General features: G+C 49.8%; 1 protein-coding gene and 1 long non-coding RNA gene across 21 annotated transcripts in view; one reads left to right on the plus strand and one right to left on the minus strand.

The window, feature by feature from the left end:
- Positions 1 to 23,987, plus strand: part of RHBDF1 (rhomboid 5 homolog 1) — a 59,562-nt gene that overhangs the window by 9,816 nt on the left and 25,759 nt on the right. For 3 of the 20 annotated variants that reach the window (XM_086854431.1, XM_023936557.2, XM_086854429.1), the window contains exons 2-3: positions 12,925 to 13,080; positions 14,371 to 14,426. In XM_086854431.1, coding sequence (XP_086710557.1) covers positions 12,925 to 13,080; positions 14,371 to 14,426 — 212 coding nt within the window. Of the gene's footprint in view, positions 1 to 12,924; positions 13,081 to 14,169; positions 14,279 to 14,347; positions 14,427 to 14,904; positions 15,247 to 15,732; positions 15,996 to 16,062; positions 16,370 to 18,640; positions 18,755 to 23,553; positions 23,830 to 23,987 lie in introns of those variants that run through there. The other 17 variants (XM_086854432.1, XM_086854433.1, XM_086854436.1 and 14 more) reach the window with 14 other exon arrangements.
- LOC147650015 (uncharacterized) lies at positions 12,064 to 15,894 on the minus strand. Its single transcript, XR_015277352.1, has 2 exons — positions 15,724 to 15,894; positions 12,064 to 14,217 (listed from the first exon to the last, which is right to left on the minus strand). It is a non-coding gene; the product is annotated as an uncharacterized LOC147650015 (long non-coding RNA).

Raw genomic sequence — 23,987 nt, forward strand, 5'->3', positions numbered from 1 at the left:
CTTGTGAAACTCCTCCTTAAAGGGGGTCTTCCTACCTCCATGCCCCATGTCCCCTGCCCACAGTCTCATCTCCTGAGATGACTAACCATCCAAAACACCATGGAGGAGGTATTTCAGGTGCAGAAATGGGATGCAAGGTGGTATTTCAGGTGCAAGGGATGAAAAGATGGGAGAGGACCAGGGTGGCTTAACAAGCATGTGGGAGTGAGGAGCAGAGAGAGGCACTGGAAATGTTGAGTGACTTGGGGGACTCAGATTGCAGTGTGCCTTTTTTCCAGAAACTGTGACTGGCCAGATGTCACATTCCTCCTGGGAGGGCTTGCAGTAAAACAAGGTTTCTTGCCTGTTTTTGCATTAGGAAACTCCTGACAGGCACTTTATCACTTATTGACTTGCATCTGGATGCCCATTAATTTTGTTCTGTCACTTCTGTCATTTTCATTTCCATAGCATATCCCATATTTGGCCTGCTGATGTGTAGCATTTCTACAACATCACTTCTCCAGATGTCAGCTTCAAACTGGAGATTGAAACATCTGGGGAGAGAAAAAAAAAAGGCAGAGGCTTTGGCAGCTGGGGTGGTACATGTGATGACAGATTTGGAAGGGAAGCACAATAGCTTGATGTATTTGCTGCAGTGACTACAGCCAAATAACGGAGGTGTTATTTACACACCTCACACTGGCATCCACACCAAATTCATTACAAGCCAGCTCCTATTGGAATTGAGTTTAGTTTTTTTGACTAAGAGGTTTAGAAGCTAAATGTATAACAAATTTTTGGAGTCAGTGCTGCCTGTCTGGAGTGATTTTTGTGGATTAGCTGAGCTCTCACAAATGCTTTCTACATGCAGTTTGCTGGACAGTTAGAGGAGCTGCCATCCTATTTTCCCAGGCTGACTGATTGAAGTTTAAAAACCCCTGTTCTAGTCAGAGATAAACGAAGTGATCATGAGAAAGGAAATGGTTCTGTGAGTAACTCCTCTGTCCTGCCCTGTCACCCTACAGCATGCTGTTTGTCTGCCCTTTCCCAAGAGAAGTACATCCACGTGGCTGATCCCACTATTTTGGGATAATGTATATTCCAGGGATTTGGTGTGGGTGGGAACAAGAGAAGCTGAGCTCCCATGCCAGCCCTCTCCCGTGGTCTCCTGGCCATGGCACATGGTGCTCCCAGGGTCTGCCTTCATCCTCTTACTTTGGCACCTGGGTCTCTGCTGCTGGAATTCACAACAGATTTTGAGTCTGATCTCTAAAAATGGAAAAGAGTTAAACTATTTTAAGGACTCCAGGGAGGGAGGTCAAGGGAGTTTCAGAGTTATGGGGAAAGAGCAGGATGCCAGCAAAGAGGGGTGGGACCAGTGATGTGAACTGCAGCCACAAAGCTGGGATGTGGAGATATTTCACAATGGGAAATAAATGAGCCACTGGCATAATGGGCTACAGTAGCCAAAAACCTGAGGCATTAAAGAAACTGCTGAGCAACATTTTACCCAGTTGGTGTCCATGGGAAGGGTCTTCCCAAAGCTAAAGGCAGGTGCTAAAGTGGCATTGCAGACCACAGGAAACTGAGCAAAACAACAAAAAACCCTCCAAAGATCCAAACTTTGTCTTTAACCATCCCAGTGCTGTCAGAATTGCTTGGTCCATCCACACTGTGATGTGTTCAGGAAAATCCCTTATGCCTGGGATCCCCTATGAGCTGTGCACACAGCAGGCCAGGGCTGGGGGCTTTCCAGGGCTGCTCTTGCATTAGCCAGCAGGTGTTTTCTAAGAGGTTTGCAAAATGGGCACTACAGGAGGATGTTACCTTGCACAGGTGAGGGTCACTTGTCTGGACAATATATTCTTTGAATTCCCAGTTTTCTGTGTGGAGCTGTGCTCAAGGTGAAACAAGTTTAACACTGGTGAAATGCATTGAAAGATATCTGCTCTGGGCTTTTGCAGCTGAGCATCCCAGGGGCTTTCTCAAGGAGCCTCTCTGCCCAAGCAGCTCTGGTAACCCAGGTGCGATTGATCCCCAGTGCCAGGGAGCTGTCCTGGGTGGTCCTGGGGAAGCACAATGGGCACATACCCAATCATCTGTCTGGAAAATTCATCCAGCATTCCAAACTGGACACAGGCCTTCATCTGGTGTGGTGCCATCACTCAGCTGGCTGCAGAGACAGCATCTCTGTGTCCCCTGGGGAACACCAGGCCCACACCTGAAAAGGGACAAGGTGCAGGGCAGTGGAAGGGCTTTGAGACTTAAACTGAGCTGGTATCCTGCAGCTGTAAAATCAGATGTAAACTCTGTGTACATTTGGAGCTAAGTTTAACCTCAGTCCTTCCAAACCTGTTCCCACACAATTGGAGATTTGCCATACTAGCCCACTGTGGAGCATGTGTGATATTTTGGGAAGAAGAAGGGATTTTTTTTCCCCCAGAGCTTTTGCCAAACCTCAGTTTCTGAGCATGATGGTGTAGCTTAGGCAGCAGGGTGCTGGTACAGGAGCTCTCCATGTGGCCTAGGAAAAGTAAACCAGGATGAAGCCCACTGGTGGATGGTTGCAGGCCCATGGCTTTCCCAGGCTTGCTGAGCTGCCCAGCACCACGGCACTGCGGGACTGTGGTCAGGCAGGACTCAGTGCTGCTCCTTCCTGCTCTGGTCCCAGCATGAGCTGTGAGGGAGCCCAGGATTCCCAAGCTACTCTGGGCACTAAGCCACTGGCCTCCTTCCCATTAGCCATAATCACTGGTTTGCTGGAAAATTTATGAGACCTGCTGTAGTGATATTCATGAATACAGAAGCTGTTGTAAATGTAATTTGTTTCTAGGATTTGAAACACTCTTTATCTGAGCCACTTCAGCCACCCATCATTTGCAGTGGTTATGACAGAGCCTCTGCTGATGGGCTTGGATAGCTGTGAGCTCCTGTCAAGGGTTGCAGGTTGATCCCTGACTCTCCCAGAGTCCAGCTTGTGCCAAGAAGCATGGCAATTATTCCCTCTGCTTTGGAGTTATTGCTGGAAATGTTGTTGTTAGCCATTAAAGTTGCTAACCCTATTTTCAAGGTTATTACAGTATTTAACTTGGCTGCTCCAGTGTGGTTTTAAAGTTGTATTTCAAACATATGATATGGGGTAAAAATAGCTGGTGTCTAATTAGAATAATCCCTGGAGAAACTCAGATTCTTCAATTGCACAATGAATTGTTCTCCTCACAACATGGCAGGCACATTTCAGTCAGTGACAGGGGGTCAGCCTGTATGAGGAGAGGCTGCAATCAGAGACCCCAGGAGAAAATTCCTGAGAGAAGCCCTGGGAGCATTTCATATCTCAGGAGACAGCAGCTTTTCCAGGCTGGATGCTTAGGTGGGACTTAGGTGACCATCATCAACAGCTTCTGCATATACATTTAGCTTTTCCTTTCCTAAGTTCCTGTGTGGGTGTGTGAGAAATATCCCCTGCCTCATCCATTGTTGGAATTTCTGGGAATCAGGCTGACTGTGGCTGCAGCATTACGGTCTGGGGTTTGGGATGGTGATAGTGCCAGAAATAGTATTTTGCGAGCAGCAGCAGCAGCGGTCAGGGGGGCAGTCAGATTCCACTGGGCTATCATTATCCCACAAAACATTCCTGTGTCTGCAGTGGGGCACGGGGCTGAGGGCTAGCAGCAGCCTTTAGCCTGCCCACCACCTCATCTCCATCCCAGCTCCACCCCAGCTCCATCCCAGCTCCACCCCAGCTCCATCCCAGCTCCACCCCAGCTCCATCCCAGCTCCACCCCAGCTCCACCCCAGCTCCACCCCAGCTCCACCCCAGCTCCACCCCAGCTCCACCCCAGCTCCATCCCAGCTCCATCCCAGCTCCACCCCAGCTCCACCCCAGCTCCACCCCAGCTCCACCCCAGCTCCACCCCAGCTCCACCCCAGCTCCATCCCAGCTCCACCCCAGCTCCACCCCAGCTCCACCCCAGCTCCATCCCAGCTCCATCCCAGCTCCATTCCAGCTCCATCCTGCAGAGGGAGATGAGTCATGCCCTCGGCTCTGCTGCTCTGGTAGCTGGAGAATGGTCCAGATCCTCCCATGATTCCCAAAGAGCAATCAGGGACTGTGCTCTGGGGAACTCTGGTGCAGGTGATGAAGTGTAAGAGGTCTGGATGAGCTGCTGGCTCTGCTGGGCAGTCCTCGATCCACAGGTGGCTTCTGAAGTCCTGCTAAATCCCACATCCATGTCCTTAGGGGCTCTGGGAATGTTCTGTTGGAGAAGATGAGGAGGCTGAGGAGCAGCTTAGCTTTCCCTCTCAAAGCCTGCCAAGTTGGCCTTACCATGGCTTTGCCCAGACACACTGAGCAAGTGCTCTCCAGGGCTCGGTCTTGTTTCATTTTTTTGTTCAAGACTGAAACCAGATACACAAACAAAAATGCAAGGCAGATGCTACCAAGTTAGCGGGAAATTGTTTGGGCATCTCCTCCCTGTGCTTCCCTGGGCACTGGGAAGTGTCCTCAGTTGGCCAGGACCCCCTGTCCTCCAGAGTGCCACCCTGGGGCTCAGAGCTGTTCTGGGATTATGCTCTGTGTGGGACATGTATTGCCTCTCTCCCCCAAATGGATGGAAATGCTTCTGTTGTTCAAAATTAGCTTCCAAATGTATTGGAATTTTCTTTCAGTATGAATTCTTGAAAATCTGGTCCTCGTTGTGAAGTGAAATGGCAACTTTTTCCAAACCCCCTTCTTTGGAATTTCTCACCGAAGGAAAACAGCAGATTTCAAGCATTTTGTCCCAGGGCAGCCCTCGGGATCACCCTGAGAGGCTGAGGCAGGGGTCCACTGGGTGCTCTGAGGCTGATTGGATTTTCACTCTAGCAGTGTTTTGAGTGTTAGAGCTAAAAAAAAAAAAATTCACTGTGCTGGTGTGGAAGATGCTTCTCATCTCCTCCAGTGAGACTGGGCTGCTTGGGGTGCATTCACAGAACCTGCACAAGTCCCTCATGACTTTACAAAGGACTGCAGAGCTTTGGGTCATGCACCCCAAACCCACACTGATACAATGAGAGTACTTTACAGCAGGGCAGAGTGCCACTAATCTTATTTAAGAATGACATATCTTATTTTCCATGTCTTTTTGTACCATCTGGACCTCTGGGGAAATATCTGGAGTGGCCTGGCAAATTCCCAACTGCACATCTGAAAGGAGTTATTTTCAAAAGGCCACAAAACCAACTGTTTGTGAGGGCTGATTTCAGAGTCTGACTTCACTTTGAGCAGTGGCTCCTCAGCAGTTTGGTTACCAGGGTCAGGCTTTTTTTTTAAATTTATGACAAAACTCAAGCTCGAGACAAAAGACACAACTGCCTTTCAATATTAAGATGGACTCTTTAGCCCTGAACAACAAGGGAGATAATTTTATTTGAAGCCTTGATTACAGAATCTCTTTGTTTGAAATCCTTCCAGAGAAGCATTATCTCATTGCATTAAACAACTGGCCTCAGTGGGCACCAAGGGAGCATCTATGTCCAGGCCTATTTTGGGATTCTGATCCCAATGTCTCTTTTGCTCAAAAGTAGGTCAGATTTTAGTCCTTTTCCAGCAGGAAAATTAAGAGCAAGTTCAAATACCAGATTTCCAGGAAACCAGAAGAAACTGCTGCTTCTATTTCTAGAAGCCCTGCCAGGGACAAGCTCCTTTGTACTCAGTCTAACTCCTAACTTTACCATATGATTGATGACTCAAATTATGAGGTTTCATTTCCCATTTCTACCTGAGATTTCTTGTTTGGGCCCTTCCCAGATGAGGAAGGTTACCACAAAGATATTTATGGACCTAGAACTAGAGCTGCTAAATTTGTAATTGCCCAGCCCCAGGGCGGAACATGCTTTTAGCTGAATCAGTAGCTGTAAGAATACAGCACATACCGTGAAAAACTGGCCTCACTTGCAACACCACTCACCTACCGAGGCTCCTTGGGGGTGATGATGTGCAACAAAATTATATTAGACTTGGGGAGGGCTGACTCTGAGTCAGCAGCGCTGGATGCTGTGGTCTCTCCATCTTCCCTGGCGACTGACATGCCCAGAGTGCTGTGCTGGCACTCTCTTGTCTTTCAAATGCTTCTCCTGGAAGAGTTGCTTAAGTGTTTGGTTTTGATGCTTCTGGGGATCGCTGATTTTTCCTTGGAAATGTCCATTTGGAATCAGAAGCAGCAGCTCCTGTGCACAGCACAGTGTTTATATCAGCCAGTGGTTTATAAGAGCAGTGTTTAAGATGCTGCAGGTGAATCTCAGCTCAGCACTAAGGCTGAAGAGCTTTTATGCTGAAGATGTGTCCCATCCAGGAGCTCTGTCCCAGTAGTCTGGGATCCCTTCCACATGTCCCAGCCATGCTGTTGTTGGAATGCCAGTGGGGCTGATGCCTTGAGCCCAAAGGACATGTGCACACCTGGGACTTGGAGCATTGCCCTTGGATCCACCAAGCAATGTAGCAAGTCACCTCTGCTAATCAATTCCTCTTGGAGCTAGATCCAAACTTAACTCAGGAAAGGCACAAAAACATTTATTCTCTCCATGGCAACCACACAGAAAGGATGATGGTGGTGATAGGCCCATTTCCAGAAAGGAGTGATGTACACTTTCCAAACTAACGGGGCTGGAGTGGCTCCTCTGCTGGGGCAGGAGACCTGATCCAGGAGATGTGAGTACCAACATGCCTTGGCTCTCTGTCTGCAGCACTCTGTCCTCATCTCTGGTGTCTGAGCTGTCATATCCTTCCACATTCCTGACCTAATCCACCCTCAGCAGTACTCGCTGCTCCTGCCAGGGGCATTTCTGCCCCTCGTCTCAGGAGCACACCGTGGCAGAGCGGGATGCAGCTGTGTGCCTGTCCCACTCTGTGACTGGAACAGAGAGCTCTGTGCAGGGAGCCCCAGGCTCCTCTGCCCCTGTCCCTGCTGCAGCAGGGCAGTGTTTATGGTCTGCAGCCAGGGTCAGGTGTGAACACTGCTGGCATGTACAAATAGCCTCTGCTGAAAGAACAAATGCTCAGTGAGCAGAAAGGGTCCCGTGCTGCCAGGAAACCACATCTGAGCTCATTTACCACTGCCCTGCCACTAATGATCGTCAATGGGCAGCTTTGGTGGTCAGCTTATCAGCACATTGCTGATTAAATAGCTCCATCTGAGACAGCCGAGCCAACCACAGATTCAATTAGCTTGGAAAAAACTTCTGAGATCATTGAGTCCAGCCTATGACCAAACACCACCTTGTCACCCATCCCTGAATACCAACTGCCACATCCAGTCTTTCTTTAAACACCTCCAGGGATGGTGACTCCACCACCCACCTGAGCAGCCCATTGCCATCTAATCATATTTTCTGTGAAAAAGTTCCTTCTTATGTCCAACCTAAACCTCCCCTAGTGCCACTTCAGACTGTGTCCTCTCATCCTGTTGCTGTTTGCCTGGGAGCAGAGCCCAACCCCTGTTTGGGTACCAGTGTGGTGTGTGCTCCTGTGAAAGAGCATGGGGCCGCTGGAGTGGAATCCTGCTGGCTCACAGCACCAGCCTCCTGGGAAAGGGCATGAGGACCCAGCTTGCTCAGTTACAACGCCTGAGTTGGAGAGATGTTGGCACTGTGGAAGAAATGTCTCTATCCACCAGCACAGCGATCCTTTGCCATGGGCTGTGGCCTGCTCCTGGGAAGGCTGTCCCTTGCAGGAGGTGACTTGTTTTACTGGAGATGTCATGGACATGAAGAAGTTTGAGGTTCCTCCCTGGGAGTTTAGCAATGAGCAATCCTGCAGACATTACCTGGGTGTTTTCCAGCAAAAAGCCATGCAGGAGGCTGAGAAGAGAAACCATACTGCTGGCAGTCACAGATCGTGAAAAAACACAGAACCAAAAGCCAGCCTTGAGAAAATATCCTGATCACCTTCCCCTGCAACCAGGAGTCTCCACTGACCCATTCACAGCAAGCACTCTCTTTTCCGTGGACTTGCACGGACCCAGGGGCTCCTCCTCCTTGGCAAACCCGTGGTGTGCCCAGCAGGGACACCCTGCCACCCCAAACCACTCCTGGGAGCTCAGCTCCCAGATAAAATCATCTGGACAGTCCTTATCCTGGTCTTTCCTACACTTCTCCAAAGCATGATGGAGCTGAGAGACTACGAGGAAGGATCTGTGGCTACCAGTATGAAGGTGGCATTGTGGTGAGCAAGGTTTGTCCATTTTTCCTGATTTCCCTGCTATAAATGAACCTATGAGCTGAAGGACAGCTTTGTCCCTGTTCCCTCAATGTCCTCCTGTAGGTTTTTAGACAAGACATTGAGTCTCTTGATCCCAGGGAGGATAATCACTTCCATGGCTGTTGGCAAGGGTAGGAGCTGGCTGCCCTTAGTACTCAGTAGCTTGAGGCTGAGCATTTGCTCCATTCCCTTGGTGAGAGGAGGAATTATTTACTAGGGAAAAGATCCTCATTAGAGCTGGAACATATCCCAGGGACCGGTGACCTCAAGAAAAAAGCAAATTTGGTGGTGAAACCAAGAGCAGAGGTGAAAAGGCCAGTCTGGTGATGGGGTCTCTGCCCAAGCTGAGCCCGGTCAGCAGTGGCTGATGCTGTGGCAGGCTCAGGGAGCAGCAGAGGCACAGGGTCCCCACGGCAGCGTGCCTGGTGTCAGGGCTCGTGCCCCTGCCCCAGCCCCCCTGCTCTGCAAACAGGAAACTGGCAAGCAGCTGCTGAATAAGTCATTTTGGGGAGTTCGTACCAAACTGGCTTTCAACTCCTGAATGTGTAGGAAGGAAAAAGCCATGAATACGCCTTTGTGGCCAAGTTTGGCACCAGTCACACTCTGCAAAAGGGACAAGAATGTGGCCATTTAGAGGGGATTCAGCTGCCCTTTACGAAATGAAATGATCCCTTCCCTTTCCTGCAAGGCTTTATTCGGGGGAGAATAGGACTGAGACAGTGAGCAGCTTCTTTCTCTTTCTGGCACTGAGGGCTGTGATGCAAACCATCCATGTTGGAGCACAGGAGAGACCCTGCTCCAGGGGAGCTGCAGAGCCCAGGGATGACCCGCTGCTCCCTCCTGCTGCAGCCTGGCTGGGAGGAAATTGGACTGGGGCAGCAGAAGTCCAGATCTGCCCTTTCCTGGCTGATCACGTGCGCCCTGAGGTGATTCCACTGGGACTCCAGCAAAATATCTGTCCACCTCCGCCACAGGGCTCAGAGGGCTTTTGGAAGCAAGCAGTTTGGAAGGTTTTGCCCTTTTCTGAAACAATTCCCCACCCAGTTTTTGAGAAGTTTCTGTATATTACATGTAAAAATGGACCGTGTCCAAGCACTTGCGGGATTTGTTTTGTGTTTTTTTTTGGAAAGGCTTGAATATTTCATACAGATCTTTCCTTTGTGAACAACTTGAAATCCAGGGGCTCTGTTGTAATTTGGAATGAAGACACACTCTGTTTTATTGAACCCTTTGGGATGCTGGCTGCCTGCCTTCTGCCTAGCTGAAGCTTTGACCATATTCACTGGTGCAATTGTCACGTCCTGTGGCAGAGGGAATGGGTTTCCAGGACAGTCTGATTTAGCTGAGGCTCCAAGAGAAAAGCTTGGTCACACATTCACCCAAAAGTTTTCCAAAGGGTGGCTTTGGAGTCTTCTGAATGACTGGTTTGGAACCTCATGAAGCAGTAGGAAGCTCAGATGATTTAAAAATGCTTCATGTGCCAGGAAAAAGGAAAACCAAGCAAGACAGATATTAGTAGGTTGGCTAGTGCTGAACCATGTTGCTCCACTGGGATCATTTGATCCACGTGGGGACTTTTTGTAAGAAATGTTTGTAATAAAATGTAATACATGCAGTAGGCTTGGGTGGGAGTCAAGATTAACAGTTGCTTTCTCTGGGCTTTCGTTCCTTTCTTGCCTTCCCCTTGTTCAACATCCTGCGACAATCATAAAAAGAGTATTTGTTAAAAACTGCTGGCAGATTCCTCTTTCTGCCATGTCCTGCAGAAGGTCTGGAAAGGCACAGACAGCTCCAGCAGTGCTTCCACAGCTAAGGGCAGCTACAGCTTCCTTAGCTCCTGCTCCGACAGTTCTGCTGGAAGAGCGAGCCTTTACAGCTCAGCGTGTTTGACAGATGTTTGTAGGCTCGCTGCTGATGGGGTTAAAGTACAAATAATCCTTCCGCTCCTGTTTGCATAGCACCAGTGCTTGAGTGCACACCAGGGCAGAGGCAGAGGAACTGGAGAGCCCAGGGAAGGGCCACTGGGAGCACTGGGGAGGAGAGCTGAGGGTGGCTTTGCTCTCCCTGCAGGATGAGGTGCTGAGGGTTGGAAGCCAGGGGCCACAGGAGTGACAGGGGGAGCAGCTGCATTGGGGTGGGATCTGTCCCTGGGAGAGTGGCCCAGCCTGGGGACAGGACCCAGGACCCACACAGGTGGTGGGAATTGTCCATGGAGGCCTTCGAAAAGCAGCAAAGCCCCTCTCCAGACATGCCAGACACAGAGCTCATAAAACCTTTGGCAGCTGGTAACCCCCTCTTCTTCCATGGCTACTGTTTCAACCTGAAAAATCAGGAATAGTGCAGAAGGAACAAACCAGCAAAGCAGTGACAGACTGAGAAGAGGAGCCATTTGCTGGCAGCACAGGGGGATTGACAAAGTCTGGATCAGAACCCATGAAATTAGATTGTTTGGAATAGTTTTTACACTAAATGTTATTGTTCCTTAAGTCTAACTAACTGAAGGGTGACATGATTAAATTGATTTTTGCTGGAGATAGGATCTCTGTTACTGACTCTCAGACAGAGTTGATTTTACTTTGAAATTTCAGCTTCTTACTTTGTTACTTGCCTATGCCAAAACTATTCTTACAGATTTGTATAAAGATTTGCTGGATTTATACAAAGCCCTGTTATTTTAGCTGAGCAAGTTCTTTACAAGCTTGTTGTCAGTAAGGGAATTATTTTTCTCCAATTACTGAATTCATATTTTTACATCAAGATAGCATATCTCTGCTCTTTCTTCAAAAGTGTAGCTTATTGACAGACAAACCAAAATTCCTCAGCTCATTTATGAACTCCTTCAGTTCATTTATGAGTAACTGAACTGGACATTTTGTTTTTATTTTTAATTTTTTTCAATTAAATTTCCTTTAAATACAGGAATTTAGGAGATGGAGAGCTTCACTGTGACTGATGCTGAGTTTGAATCCTATCTGCAGTGTTCAGTAATCACTCTTTATTGCCAATTTTCAATGTTCTCCTTCAAGGCTTGTCCCCTGCTGCAGTTTAGAAGCCACCTGGGCTAACCTGGAGGATGCCCTCACTGGCTGCAGGCTACCAAAGCTTGCTGCTCCACCTGGCAACCTCTCACAGTGCTTTTGGGGATTCTTTGGCACCTGCAGGCTGACTTGCATCTTCCTGCCTCTCGTGCTGCTCTTCTTCATCAACAGGAGCGACTCTTAGTGCTGGAATAAAGTGTGACACAGGTATCTGATAGCCAGCCTCGGGGAGGGGGACACAAACAAAGACCCCAAATGGCACCATGACATCCAGCTCACATCCCCTGGGGTTCATTTTTGCCTTCTGGCACCCCACCCTCCTGTTAATAGACCCTGGACATTTAAATGAAAGTCCCTGCTCAAAAGCCAGGCGCCCCAGAATTACAGATCAACAACTAAAAGGTAATTTGTGCAATTTGGATTCAGGCTCTTCCAGGCCTGCATTCCAACAGTGAAGGTTTGATCACACCCTTGGCCACTGCTCTCCGTATTTGACTGCTTTATAAGAGTCCTTGTGTGCCTCTTGGAAATAAATCTGCCCAGTTTTGAAATTCTGAAGCAATATTATTTCATCTCTTGCCAAGAGTGGATTGGAAAATGATAAGAGTCTTTCAGGCTACATAAGTGATATTTTGGGAGTTTTATCTTACTTCTTCCATGACATTTTTATTCCTTCCATATGAAACACACATATATATGTATGTTAAAAGCACCTTTTTGTGTTGAAGTAAACTGGGGAAAAGGAGGTTATTTTGCTAAGTGTCATTTCCTAAATATTTTGGAAATCATAGCTTGCTTTACACATGCTCTTTTCCTTTTTTTTTATTTTCTCTTTTTTTTTCTTGCCTTTGTTTTTGGCCAATTCTCTCAATGAGCTGACCAAGATGAAAATTGCCATTTTGATCCGAGTGGATTTTCTGTGTGAAATACAATTGAAAATAAATATTTCTGTATGGGCTAGCCATGAAATCCTAGTTGTATCTCATTTTCACTCCTCCACCTCCTCCTGGCACTGCAAGCACACACATTCCCTGTGGCTAAAGCCAGGAATGATCAATTGCAATTAATCTGGGCAGAAAATGAAGGGCTTGAATTTTGATGTGATTTCCTTGTGCTCTGCTGGGCAGCACCCCTATGGCTGTGAGTGGTCTGGGGTACCACCATCTTCCCAGATCAACATTTTGGCTCCTCTCCCTGCTTGTTTCCTGCTCCCCAGCCCCAGGCGGACTTGCTGATGAAGTCTGTGGAGGGAATTATCTGTCCTGATTTGGGCTGAATAAGCTACAGGCAGTAATGATGGAGCTTGGCTTTATTTTTGAACTTCTTCCATGGGCATAAACCTGCAGGTCTGCTGCCAGCTCAGCCACATCCAGCACCTGAGCAGGTGCATGGAACTGCCAGGCCAAAGTCACCTCTGTGTCCCTCCTTGCCACGGGTGTGACCCCACACAGTAAAGTCTGCACTGTCTGCTGCTGTCTGGGGGTGACAGAGGCTTCAAAAGACCTTCCACCCAGTTTGAGGTTTTTGAACTTCACGTAAATTGAGTGGCTTATAGGAAATCGATGTTGCGACATAGCTGCTTGTTAGGAGAAGTTGTTTGGTTCTTTGGGGTTTTTTTTGGGAAGTGAAAGGTTTACACTCAGAAAAATGTCAGTATTTTTTTTGCAGGTCAGCAGCACCCTCCCCGGCTTGGCATCCACTCTGGGGGCACCAACACTCCCACGGTGTGTGAGACAGGGCTCTGCTGAGGCTGGGTGCTCAGAGCAGCCCTCTCTGCTCTCCCTGGGGCAGAAAGCTGGGCCAGCTGCACACCAGGAGCTGCAGGTTAGTAAGGATCAGGGGGAGATATTTCTGTAGCAGCTCTGGTGAACAGATCCTGCTGTACCATCCACACTTCTCCTATCCCCAGGATCCCACACACCCATGTGCAGCTGGGGGTGAAAACCTGATCAGCTGCTGGTACCCAGAAACCTGGTTTGCTCCCCAGCAAGGGGCTGCAGGTCCAGCCCTCTGCCCTGGAAAGGCATTCCCCAAAGGGAATCCCCGTCCTTTCCCTCCTGGCAGTTCCCTCTCTGGCTCCTGGCCAGGCCACCTGCGTTTGAAACTCCGTGGGACTTCGCTTGGGTTTCTGTGTTATTAATCCTCCCCAGAAGAAATCCCAGGCCTTTCTGGACCTCTTCCCTGTTTGCTAGGACAGCTGCCAGGGCTGTGCTGCTGCTTCATGTCAGCACAGGAGGCACTGCAAAGCCCGTGTATTTCCAGAGGGCAAGGGGAGCTCTGTTTTTACTGGTCAAGGCTGCAATCTGATGCTCTCTGCTGTGCTTGCAGGTACTGGGATGCTTTCTTGGCCTAAACACTGAACAAAGCAGGTTGGAATTGAATCATCTGTCTAGGGAAACAGTGATCCTGATAAAAACAGACCTCTCTGCTCCTGGTATGTCCTAGCTGTCCTCACAAAACTGTCAGGCAGGGCACACAGGCTGTAACACCACCATTGCCCTGCTTGGATTATAATCCACATTCAGTAGAGCCACAATTTAACACTTGGTGACACAGGATCAGAGCTCCAGGGAGTGCTGCAGACAAATGTGCATGCAGGAGGGGATGCAGCTGGAGATGAGCTGTTGATCAGTTCTGTCCAGTACCTGAGGGCCATTCTGCACCCCTCCTGGCTGGTGCAGACCCAGCAGTGCCTGGCTGGAAGCAGGCAGGTGTGTGGCTCACCAGGCCTTGAAGCAGTTTTAGCAAGCTGCAGCAGTGAAAGTGCTGATGGATATCTATTTCATTGGGTCTTTAACCAAAGATCACACTTTCTCATGGGTTGCAAGTAGGGAGGAAATCCCAGTTCCAGCAGAGAAGAATGAAGCAAATTCATGTAATCACGTGTTCGCCTTAAACATAACAAGAAAGAGATCTCCTTCAGCTGGTCCTCAGAGGCCACATTTCAAATAGAAGTATTCCCTCAAGAGGGAGAAAACAAACAAGGTTTTTGGGCTAGATGACCTGCTCCAGGCCAGGAATAGTGGGTGGTCAACACTGAACTGCTGCCATTCACCATCTCGTGCTTGAGCAGTCAGAACCTGGCCTTAAGTCACCTCATTCCATCTATTTTAGGCTAGGAGGACTCAGTGCACCGAAGGAGAACCACCCTGGCTGGTGATGGCAGCAAGGTAGGTGTATTCTTTACCAACAGGGTAGATTTTATCCAGCTCTGCAGATTCCTGCAGCTTGGCTAAAAGAATCCAGAGTCTGGGAGCTGGGCAGGGAAGCACTGGGGAACAAGAATTTGTGGGATGGGGTTAGCAGCGGTGCCTGCAAGTGTTCTACAGGAGCAAGAAGTCACGTTTCAGTGACAGAGCTTTTGTTGCAAATTGCACATACTATTGGCAGGAGGCAAAGAACGAGCAGGGGTGGGTCAGATTCCTACTCCAGCTCCAGAGCGTTCCTCCCGGGAGATGCTGAAGGGCCCTGCATTACTCGATGCTTCTTTTCCTTGTTTATGTGGTAGAAACATCTGAAAATAATTTGTGCCTGCTAAGCTTTGCGGACAGTCAGGGTTCTGCGTGCGATTTGGTCTCCACCTCAGGCAGGACTAGCTGGGGCTGCTCTGTGTTTGCTCATTAGCTAACGAGACATGATATGGTTAGCAGGGCTCTCTGGGGGCTGCCTTCGATGCGTGGCCGCCGTGGGCACGCGCAGCGCTGGGTGCGGTACCGATGAGCTCAGCTCGTCTGGATCACGCAGGTCGGCGGGGAAGATGCAGTAAGATGGGAAAGGAACATCATCCCCCCAGTTATTACTAACATTGAAAGCATCTGGAGCTGTGGGTTGGGGACCCGCTCAAGAGGGATGTGCAGCCTGCGGGCCTCGCTGGAGCTCCAGCGAAGCTCTGCGTGAGCAATGCGTGCTGACTGATGCTCCTTGGAGGATGGATGGAGAAATCCTCCGCAGCGATCCCAGGACAAAGGCGAGGATGGCTGAGCAATCGAGGTGGGAGGATGCCCTCCAGAAGGGTAAAATGTTTAAACGGGGAGGAAAGAAACAGCTTAGAGGAGGGATGATACGCTAACCACATGGCTGGAAGAGGAGGTGTGAAAACTTGATGGGAAACACAGCCTTAAGTGTAGGGGAATGCGGCGGGGAGAAAGTAAAGTACAGTGAACCAGCGAGAAAGAGCGAGGGGAGAGGGGTCCCGGTCACCCCTAGTGTGCGGGAGGCTTAGCGGGGAAGGCTCCCGTGGGGGGCAGCGGGGCCAGGGCTCGGCAGCTCAGCGGTGCCCAGCCAAGGGCACTCCCGGCACGGGAATCGCGGCGGCTCCCGCAGCGTCGCCAGCAGCCGCGGGGCCGATGCTAACGGGAGCCGGCGGGGCTAAAGGGCGCTGCCCACCGCCGAGGCAGCGGGGAAAGGCGGGGGCCGCGGGGGCCGCGGGCGGGCCGGTGGCTTCCGCCCGGCGCGGCGCATTCCTACCCCGTGAGTCAGGGCGGCGCGGCGGGATGCGGCGTCCCGCGGCCCCGGGCGCTGGCAGCTCCCCGCCGGGACTCTCAGCGCCGAGCTCCGCTGGGCTCCCGGCTCCCATTTGCATGCCGAGGCTGTGAATGGCGTGCCCGCCCGGCCGGCCCCTGGCACGGGGGAGGAGTCTCCGCGCCCTCCGCGGGCCGAGCTCGGCGGCGCCGGTCCCTTAAGCCGCGCTGGGGGGGCGGCTGGAGCCGAGCGGCCGCTGCGCTTCGCCCGCCTGCACGGTGAGTGCGGGGCCGGGGGAACCGGGGGGGGCTGGCCGGGAGGGGCATCCCGCCGGGGCCGCTCCCTGCCCGGCTGAGGTACCGGCACCGCGCCGCTCAGCCGGGCAGGAGCGGCCTCGGCCGCCCGCGGGGGAACGGCGTCGCCGGAGGCAGGTGCCGCCCCCGACCCCCGTGTTTGGATGTTGGGAGCTTGGCGAGCTCAGGGCTTTGGGCTGTAGGTGGAGGTGCGCGTTCACGGCTTGTTTCAGCCCATCCGAGTCCAGCCCATCTCCGCGCTTTCCCACCCGTCCCTCCCCTGATGCTGGCACCCGCGCTTTTGGCAGCGACTTTGGGAGATGAGCCGGTGGAAAAGATATGGTTCTTTACGTGTAAAGGTTAGTTTTCCTGCCGGATCGAGTCCCTGAACTGAGTTCTCACACCGTGCACTGCTGGCACGAAGCGAGGGGATCAGGGCAGCCTGACGCGAGCAAAACCAAAGCTTTTGCAGGATTGCACCCGCAGTGCCGAGTCCTTTCGGGCTCCTCAGCGAGCAGCCCCATCCTGCCACACACATCCCCGCAGTGCCAAAGTGCCCCACGTGGATGTTTTGCGCTGTGTTTTTCTCCAGTGTAACTCAGGAGAGGTGGGTGGCAGCACAGATGAGTTTTGTCCGGTGCACGACTCGGTTCGCTTCTCTTGCAGGTTGGCTTCGTGGCGGGGTGCACGGAGCTGGTCAGGGATGTCTCCAAGCCGGGTCTTGGAGCAAGCAGGAAGTTGTTTCCTTTCTTCCTGTTTTTGTCCCCATGCCTGCTAATTTCCTCTGGGAAGAAAAGTGCATTCTGCAGTAAAGGGAAAAAATAGTCACACGTAACGGGAAGGGACAAGGCAGCAAAGCTTCTGAATGAAGCATGGGACAAGGAAGGAGCGCACAGCAAGGACAAATAGCTGCCTGTGGGCTGTGGCCACGGGGATAAAAACGGCCCACTTGGGACAAGCTGGGGAGCAGACCCTTGGAAGAATTGCATTTCCACTCCAGTGTATGGAAGGATGTTGCTCCTCAGCTCTTCCACCTCAGTGGTGCAGGTTTGCCGGAGAGGTGATGACTCGTGTTGGAGTGGTTGATATAGTTGGAAGAAAGAGGTGAACTTTAGATACTTCCTTTAAGCTTTGATTGTTAAATGGACTTTATGAAAGGGCTTGTGTGCCTTTCTTTTTAACCCTCAGTTGCTCTAATAACAGCTATTATCCCTCCCTCCTGCTGCATCCCTCATGTCCTTAAATCCTCATGGCTGCCCCTGCTCAGCCCAGGTCTCCCCTGTCTGTGTGCAGGCTCTTGGGGAGCCTGTGCCATTTCTGAGCTGGGATAATGCCAGGCTTCCAGGAGGTGCTGTGCATTTGGAACAGGTCCCCAGCTTTGTCCTGGTCTGAGTCCCAAGGAAGGAGCAGCTCTGGCATGTGGACGTGTGTCCGTGCTGTTCCTGCTTCTGTGCGTTCCCATGAAAGGAGGTTGATGCTGTGCAGTGTAAAAGCAACTCCCACAAAACTAGTTCTGCTCTGGGACTTCCCATGACAGGCCTTTTTTTTTTTTTTTTTTTTAAGCAATCCACTTGCAAGAGATCTGCCTACAAACTGGCTTTTCAGGTTCTGGGGAAAGCCATGGGCTGGCCCTGGTCTCGGGAATGTCTTGCTCTGTGCTGGGTAGGCTTCAGCCAGCAGGATGAGCTTTGAATGTGGAGAGTGCTGCTGGCCTGCAGAGCACAACAGGCACCTCTTCCAACAAGCTTGTCCTCTCTGTGTCCTGGTACTGAGACTGTGTGGCCCTGATGTGTCACCTCAGGCAGGAATTATGTCCCTCAGAGAGGGCCAGCACCTTGTCACTGGGCTTGGCAGCCAGCGCGTTTCACTTTCGTGGCAGGGACTGCAACCAGGCTGCAGCTGTGCGAGGTCGCCAGGCAGGAATAGGAATTCCTTTTGGGGTCATCAGTCCTGTTCCTCTGGAATCCAGCCCCGGAAAGTAGCCAGCAAGTCCCAACATGTTCCCTTGAAAGAGGCAGGGTCTGCTGAGTGTGGCATGATAGGACAGTTTATTCTGGGCACAGAGCCCTCATGCTCAGATATAATTAGTAAAGGTTTGATTCTCTTCAGTGTGTTGGATCCCTCTGCAGTGCAAACACAGCCTGGTTACTGCTGAAGGCCTGAGATGGGCAACATGACCAGGATTACCGGCTTGTTTTCCTCTTCCATTCCGTGTATCCAGCAAAAAGTTGAGCAGAGTGTGTGTTGTGTGAGCCCCGTGGTGCTGGGGATGTGCCTGCCAGGCAGGACTGGCTGTGAGCTGAAGATTCTGACATTTCTTTATCTGTTACTCTACAGCTTTTATCCAGCAGACCAGTCTTTTGATAAGATTCTTCCCTTGTGGTTGCTGCCTTTCTTCCATAGCTGTCTCTGGAGGCTTTGGCACCCTGTGGAGACCATGTGCCTTTCTCAGAGGTTCCAGCATTAATTGTGACCTGACGTGACACTTCTGTTAATTGCTGTTCCTGCAGCCACCAGCCTATAGCCTCTATATGACCCATTTCAGTAGAAATACTTGAAACTCAAGGATGGATTCCTTCCTTAACATTTTCCCTGAGCTCAGATGTGGATTAGTTTCCCTTTCTTTTCAGCTGAAGAGTTGCTGGACTTCAAGTTTGACATTTATCATCATCTAGTTGGAAAGAAAGGGACATGAACTGTGTAGATCTCACACTGTTGCTGTGAGGTTGCCTGCCAGCTGCTGGGTATGTACATGTTGGAGTTTTAAGGAACCCACGGAATGCATGTGCTGCCTGCCTGCTCAAGGAGCTGTGTTGCATCCTCTCTGCTGTGTGACAATATCTCAGTGTGTGCTGTGGGTGCTGCAGCTTGAATTTCCTGGGATTTGTGTCTGGGTCGTGGGTAAAACATCCTGGTAGGATGGAGATGGTTTCTTTCTTCAGAGCAGGGGAAGCCCTGGTGTCCAGGGTTGTGTAGGTAGTTCTCTCCCTGGTGGAAGGCTTTTTTTTAGCTTTGTGGTTGATTGCTTTGTTTTGCTTTCTCTTTGTTTGTTTATTTTTTGCCTTGTTCAGAACTAGTGGACCTGAATGGGCATCAGGTTGCTTACTCCAGTAGTGCTCAAGAAGTCCCCTCTGAGAGAATGGCATGTAAAAGGGACAGTCTTAGCCCTGCAGCTCTTAGTCCCAAGAGATTAGGCAGGCAACAGGCAGGATTTAACCTTGGAAGGAAATGGATCTGTTTGGCAGCATTTCCCATGGTCATGCTGGCAGCCCTGTTTCCATGTCCTCGAAGAACCCCAAGCTAATTTGGTGTGTGCTGTGTGCTCAGACCATCCAGGCCTGCTTACAGCGGGTTGTGGGGACCCTCCCTGCAGTGCACCCTGAGGTGGGCAGGGCTTGCCTGCCAACCTCTCTGTTTTCACAGGATGTCTCTTCCTCTGAGAAGTGAGGTTTCCACAGGGAGGAGTGGAAATTGTGTCTGTGCTGAGATTGCCTATTGTCATATCCTTGTTAGCTGAACTTCAGGGATTTCTGACTGTTTGCTCCTTTTTTTGGTCCTACTCATCTTGCCCAGGAGCAGCTTCAAATCACTCCTCTCACTCTTGTTTCAGTCCATGCTGCTGTAGAAATGAGGAGGTTTTATTTTATTTTTTTTTTCAATTTGTTTTGAGATGATGACGCAAAGAGCAAATTAGCAACTGAGTTTTTGACCAAATCATTCAAACTGTGGTCAAATTCTTTTGAGTAACAGTGTCTGTTTCCCACTGGGTGAAGACAGAGAGCTTATTCTTCACATTTACCTTAGCTGTCAAATCTCTTAAAGCTGTAAGAGTGCACGTTTTGTTGCTTGTGTGCTCTGCTTGCTGCACAGACAGCAAATGTCAGATTGACATAGGGCTTGTTTTTGCTGTAATTTCCTTTGAATACACTCTTCAACTATCTAGGTAAACAATTTATTTAAAATATAATTACAGCTCCTTTTTGCCTACCAAAGAAATGCTGGAACTGTGATGATACAGACCCGAGCAGCGGATATGTTCTTAAATTCTGGGGCCTTCAGCAACAAACAGACCTTGCCTTAGTAATCAGAGCATCTCTAAAGCACAATGTTTATTAAAGGAAATGTAATTTCTTCTCAGAGAAGTCTGAGGTGTCATTGCACAATACTTCCCTGGCACGTTAGAGCCTTCCCAGAGGGAGAAGAGATAGCAAGCCATGCCTGATCTTGCCTTTTCTGGAAAGCTTACCTTTGCCACCTCCTCCCCTTCCTGTTTCCACTGCTCAGAGCCAGCCCCTTGCTCTGCTGGTCAGCAGCGATCCCTGCTTTGAAGGTTTTCTTTCCTTTAAAAAGGAACAATCCCAATGAGGTCATCCTGAAACTGCACAGGATGCTGCATTTACAGTCCTTCAGGTCTGGCATTTACTTGGGTTTGGCTCAGTGAAGGTTAGAACTGATTTTAAAATCTGGGGGGCTCAGACAGCTGGGTTGACAAATGCAGCTTCTGTATTTTGGGAATCACTGCCCTGTAGCAAACACCACATGGGAGGTTTGTTACTCTTTTGCTTAAATTCAAAGCCTTAAAGTGAACTGTAGAAAACTCTTGAGTTGTTCTGCCAACAAGTGTGAGTGTACCTTCCTTTTCCCTGGCTGTTTTGGGACTATCATTTCAGGGAGAACAGTGAGCAAGAGTATGCTGTTCACTCAGACTGAAGAAGTGTGGTTCACTTAGAGTTTTAATATATTTTTTGCTAAACCAAACTAGAATTATGATTACTTCTATTTGCATTATGAATGAGTTGTTGCACTGGGCACACAGTGAATGTGCAGAGGTGTGCACACACCTGCAGAGCAAGGCAAGCTTTTCCTGCAGCTGTTTCCAGTTGGATACTGCAGGAGTTGGTGTGTGCCTGGCTATCAAGCACGAGCCAGGGAAGAAATCAGAGCACCAGTGGCTCTCCTGTGTCCTTGGCTACATCAGCTAATAGTGAGGAACAGCAGCTCCAGCCAAACCAGCTCTGCTCTGAATTCTTGGCTGTTTAACTGGTCCTTTGAAGGATCTCCCCTGGGCCTTGGCTGCTGTGGGCATTTTTTATTCTCTCACTTGCACCCAGGTGAGCAGAACTGTGGTGGTGCTGGAGAAAGCAGGTGTGTGATGGGGAGTGAGGATGCTCTGAGTTTCAAAGGAACATGCCAAGAAAGCTGTTCTGAATGGCTCTGTGGCTTCCATCCTTCCTGAATATAAAGTCTGTCTTCTGGTGGCTCCAGTGTTTGTTATTGTTATTTCCTCTAAGATTTTTTTAGGTTGCTATTCAGTGTGGTTTTATGTAACTTTCCATAGGAAATGTTGTCATTTGTGGCAGTTTTGATCTCTTTTGCCATTGAAACGTTTTTATTTAGAACAACAAACAGTGATTCTTAGCAGCTTTCAGTACCCGGAGTCTTTGCTGTAGAGGATGAGTAGCTTTTGGTCTAACATAATTTTTGGTTTGGCCTATTGCGATCTTCTTAGGCAAGGTTGCTTTTCCATCAGTTGTCCATTGATATTGTATTTTCTAAATGAACAATGTTGTAATCACTAAGACACATTACTTTACGAAGAAAATTGCTCTTGAGCTGGGTGCAGGGGCAGCAGCTGTTCCAAAATCAACCAGAGCCACTGTTTACTTCTGTCCTGAGTGTCATCCTAGTGCTCTGCTCCCAGCTTGCCTTGTGTCCTGAAGTCCTTACAGTACTTGTGATGCATGTGAGAGCTGGTAGAAAAAACTCAATAAATGCAGAATTTCAATGAAGATAATACCTTTTCTGGGGTTGTTTATTGCTTCCTAATATGGGGTCATGGCTGCACTGGCAAAAGTATTTTTGTGACTCTCACCTTGCTCTATAATTGAGGCAGTGACTGTGCCCATGGTACTTGGGGGCCAGCCAGAACTTAACTGAGCATCTGTTTTACTAGTGATGGTACTAGTGATGGAAATAAATCTGGAACAGGGTCCTCTGAAGTCCTGTTGAATTGTTTAAATGAGTTAAATGTGCACTGGAACAGTGTCTGGTCACTCTTTTCTGAAGAAGGTGCAGACCCGTGCAGAGCACTGAGACAACTGTGCTTTGTGTCTGCTGGGGACCCTGAGCAAAGGGCTCTGCTGGCTCAGCCCAGGCACCACTGAGCCAGCAGGCAGCTGTGGTTACCTTCAACCAGGGTGCAGGAACAAGGCTTGCACAGCTGATCCTTCCTCTGGTGGCTGACAATGGATCTCTTGGTGCAAACAGCTCCTTTGGAGGACCAGGCAGTGCTGACTCTGCTGGCTTCCCAAGGAATGGCAATGCTGCCACAAAAGAGCTTGGTGTGCCATCACTGGAGCTGTTGGCAGGTATCTCATCGTGCTGTGCCCTGATGCAGCTTGTGACAGGCTGTGACCAGGCTTTTAGGATGTGGCTGCTGGAAATGTGGCTATTGGATGTGGTGGCAAAGCCGCAGGGTGTGTTCACAGAGAAACATAAACAGGATGAAGGTGCCAAAGTGCTCCAGAAGGTTTCCACTGCCCCTCCTCGTTGTTGGATGGTTTATGTGCAGGCTGATGCCCTTGCTGGTATCTCAGGAGGTTGTAGAAGGCTCTGGGCTGGATTTGCTCTGGAAGGTGGAGTTGGAGATCGCTCATTGCTGGGCCCTGGGTGTGTTGGCTGGTGCTGCAGACCCGCCGGTCTCATCTGGGCCACACGTGGCAAGGACATGGGAAAGGCTCCTCTGTCCAGCCTGCTCTGCTTGGCTCCCTTCCACCTATTCCTTGTGGGTGCTCCAGGCCATGGGTGAGCAGGGGAAGCTCCTTCCTTGGGAGCCCCTCTGTGAGGCTTGGCTGTCAGCTCTGGAGAAATCTGTGGATGGTTTGGATGTTTCCCCATCTAATGACCCCACCAAAAAATTCACTCTGCCTCTGGCGACACAGTAGTGTTTTATTCCTGTTGCACTCAACACCTGCACTGAGGGTGCTTCTCAGAAGATTATTTAGGGATGCTGAACCCACCACCTTCCTGGGATAATTGTTGACTTCCCACAGTGCTACAAATCAGAGTTTTTGGCCATGTTTTCAACAATCATATCAAGCTATACTGCCTTGAGAAGCAGTCCAGTCATCTGACTCCAGCTGCTCTGTTTGTTCCTGCTTCTTCCCCTTTCCTTTTGCTGGCACAAGTGTTTGTGGAGCCATGTGGGAAGGAGCTGGGGCTGGAATGAGCCATTTTCTCTGCTGAGCTCATGTGGGTTGTTTCCCAGTGTGGATCACCCAACAGCTGTGGGGATGCTGGTGCCAGCAGCAGGAGGAGGGCAGCACACAGGGCTGGGTCACTGCTTTTTCTGTTGGCTTGCATCTCTTTCAAGTGTCTGAGACATCTTTTTAGCTCGAATTTTGAGCATTGGTTTCTGAGTTCTTGCTACTATTTTGCCCTTTGTCTGCTGCAACAAAAGGACCTTGAAGATCAGCCTGTTGTTTGTGAGTGTTTGCATGTTGCAGTTGGGGGTCATCTTTTAACCTGCATTTGAAGTTCAGCTACTGATCTGGGGACTAACAGAAACCAGAAGAGGTTTTGAAGCTTCCTGTTTTTCTTCTGTCTTGTATATGAGGGCATCACACCTTCAGGTCCCTGGTGAAGCTGCTTTGAAAGCTTTTAATGCTGGTGTTCAAATAGGAAGTAATTTTTTTTTTATTATTTCCATCATGACCTTCATGTTTTACTGAAAATCAAGAAAATCAGTTGCTCAAGGGGATATCAGGTCTCCTTTCTTGATCATGGAATTGGCTCATGTACATCCAGACTTCATTGGCAGGTATTTTCATTACCTGTACTTAAACCCCTCTGTTTCTGTATGCAGCTGAACCTTTCCCAAGTTCAGTGGGTCCCAGTGGAAACTTTGCCCTCCTGCTGAGCCATCACTGAATAGGCTGGTCCTACCCTCTCTCTCTGGGTTGAGCAGGGCTTATCTGA

Source organism: Cyanistes caeruleus, chromosome 17 (assembly GCF_971803275.1).
Source record: "Cyanistes caeruleus chromosome 17, bCyaCae1.hap1.1, whole genome shotgun sequence".
Taxonomy (NCBI): Eukaryota; Metazoa; Chordata; class Aves; order Passeriformes; family Paridae; genus Cyanistes; species Cyanistes caeruleus.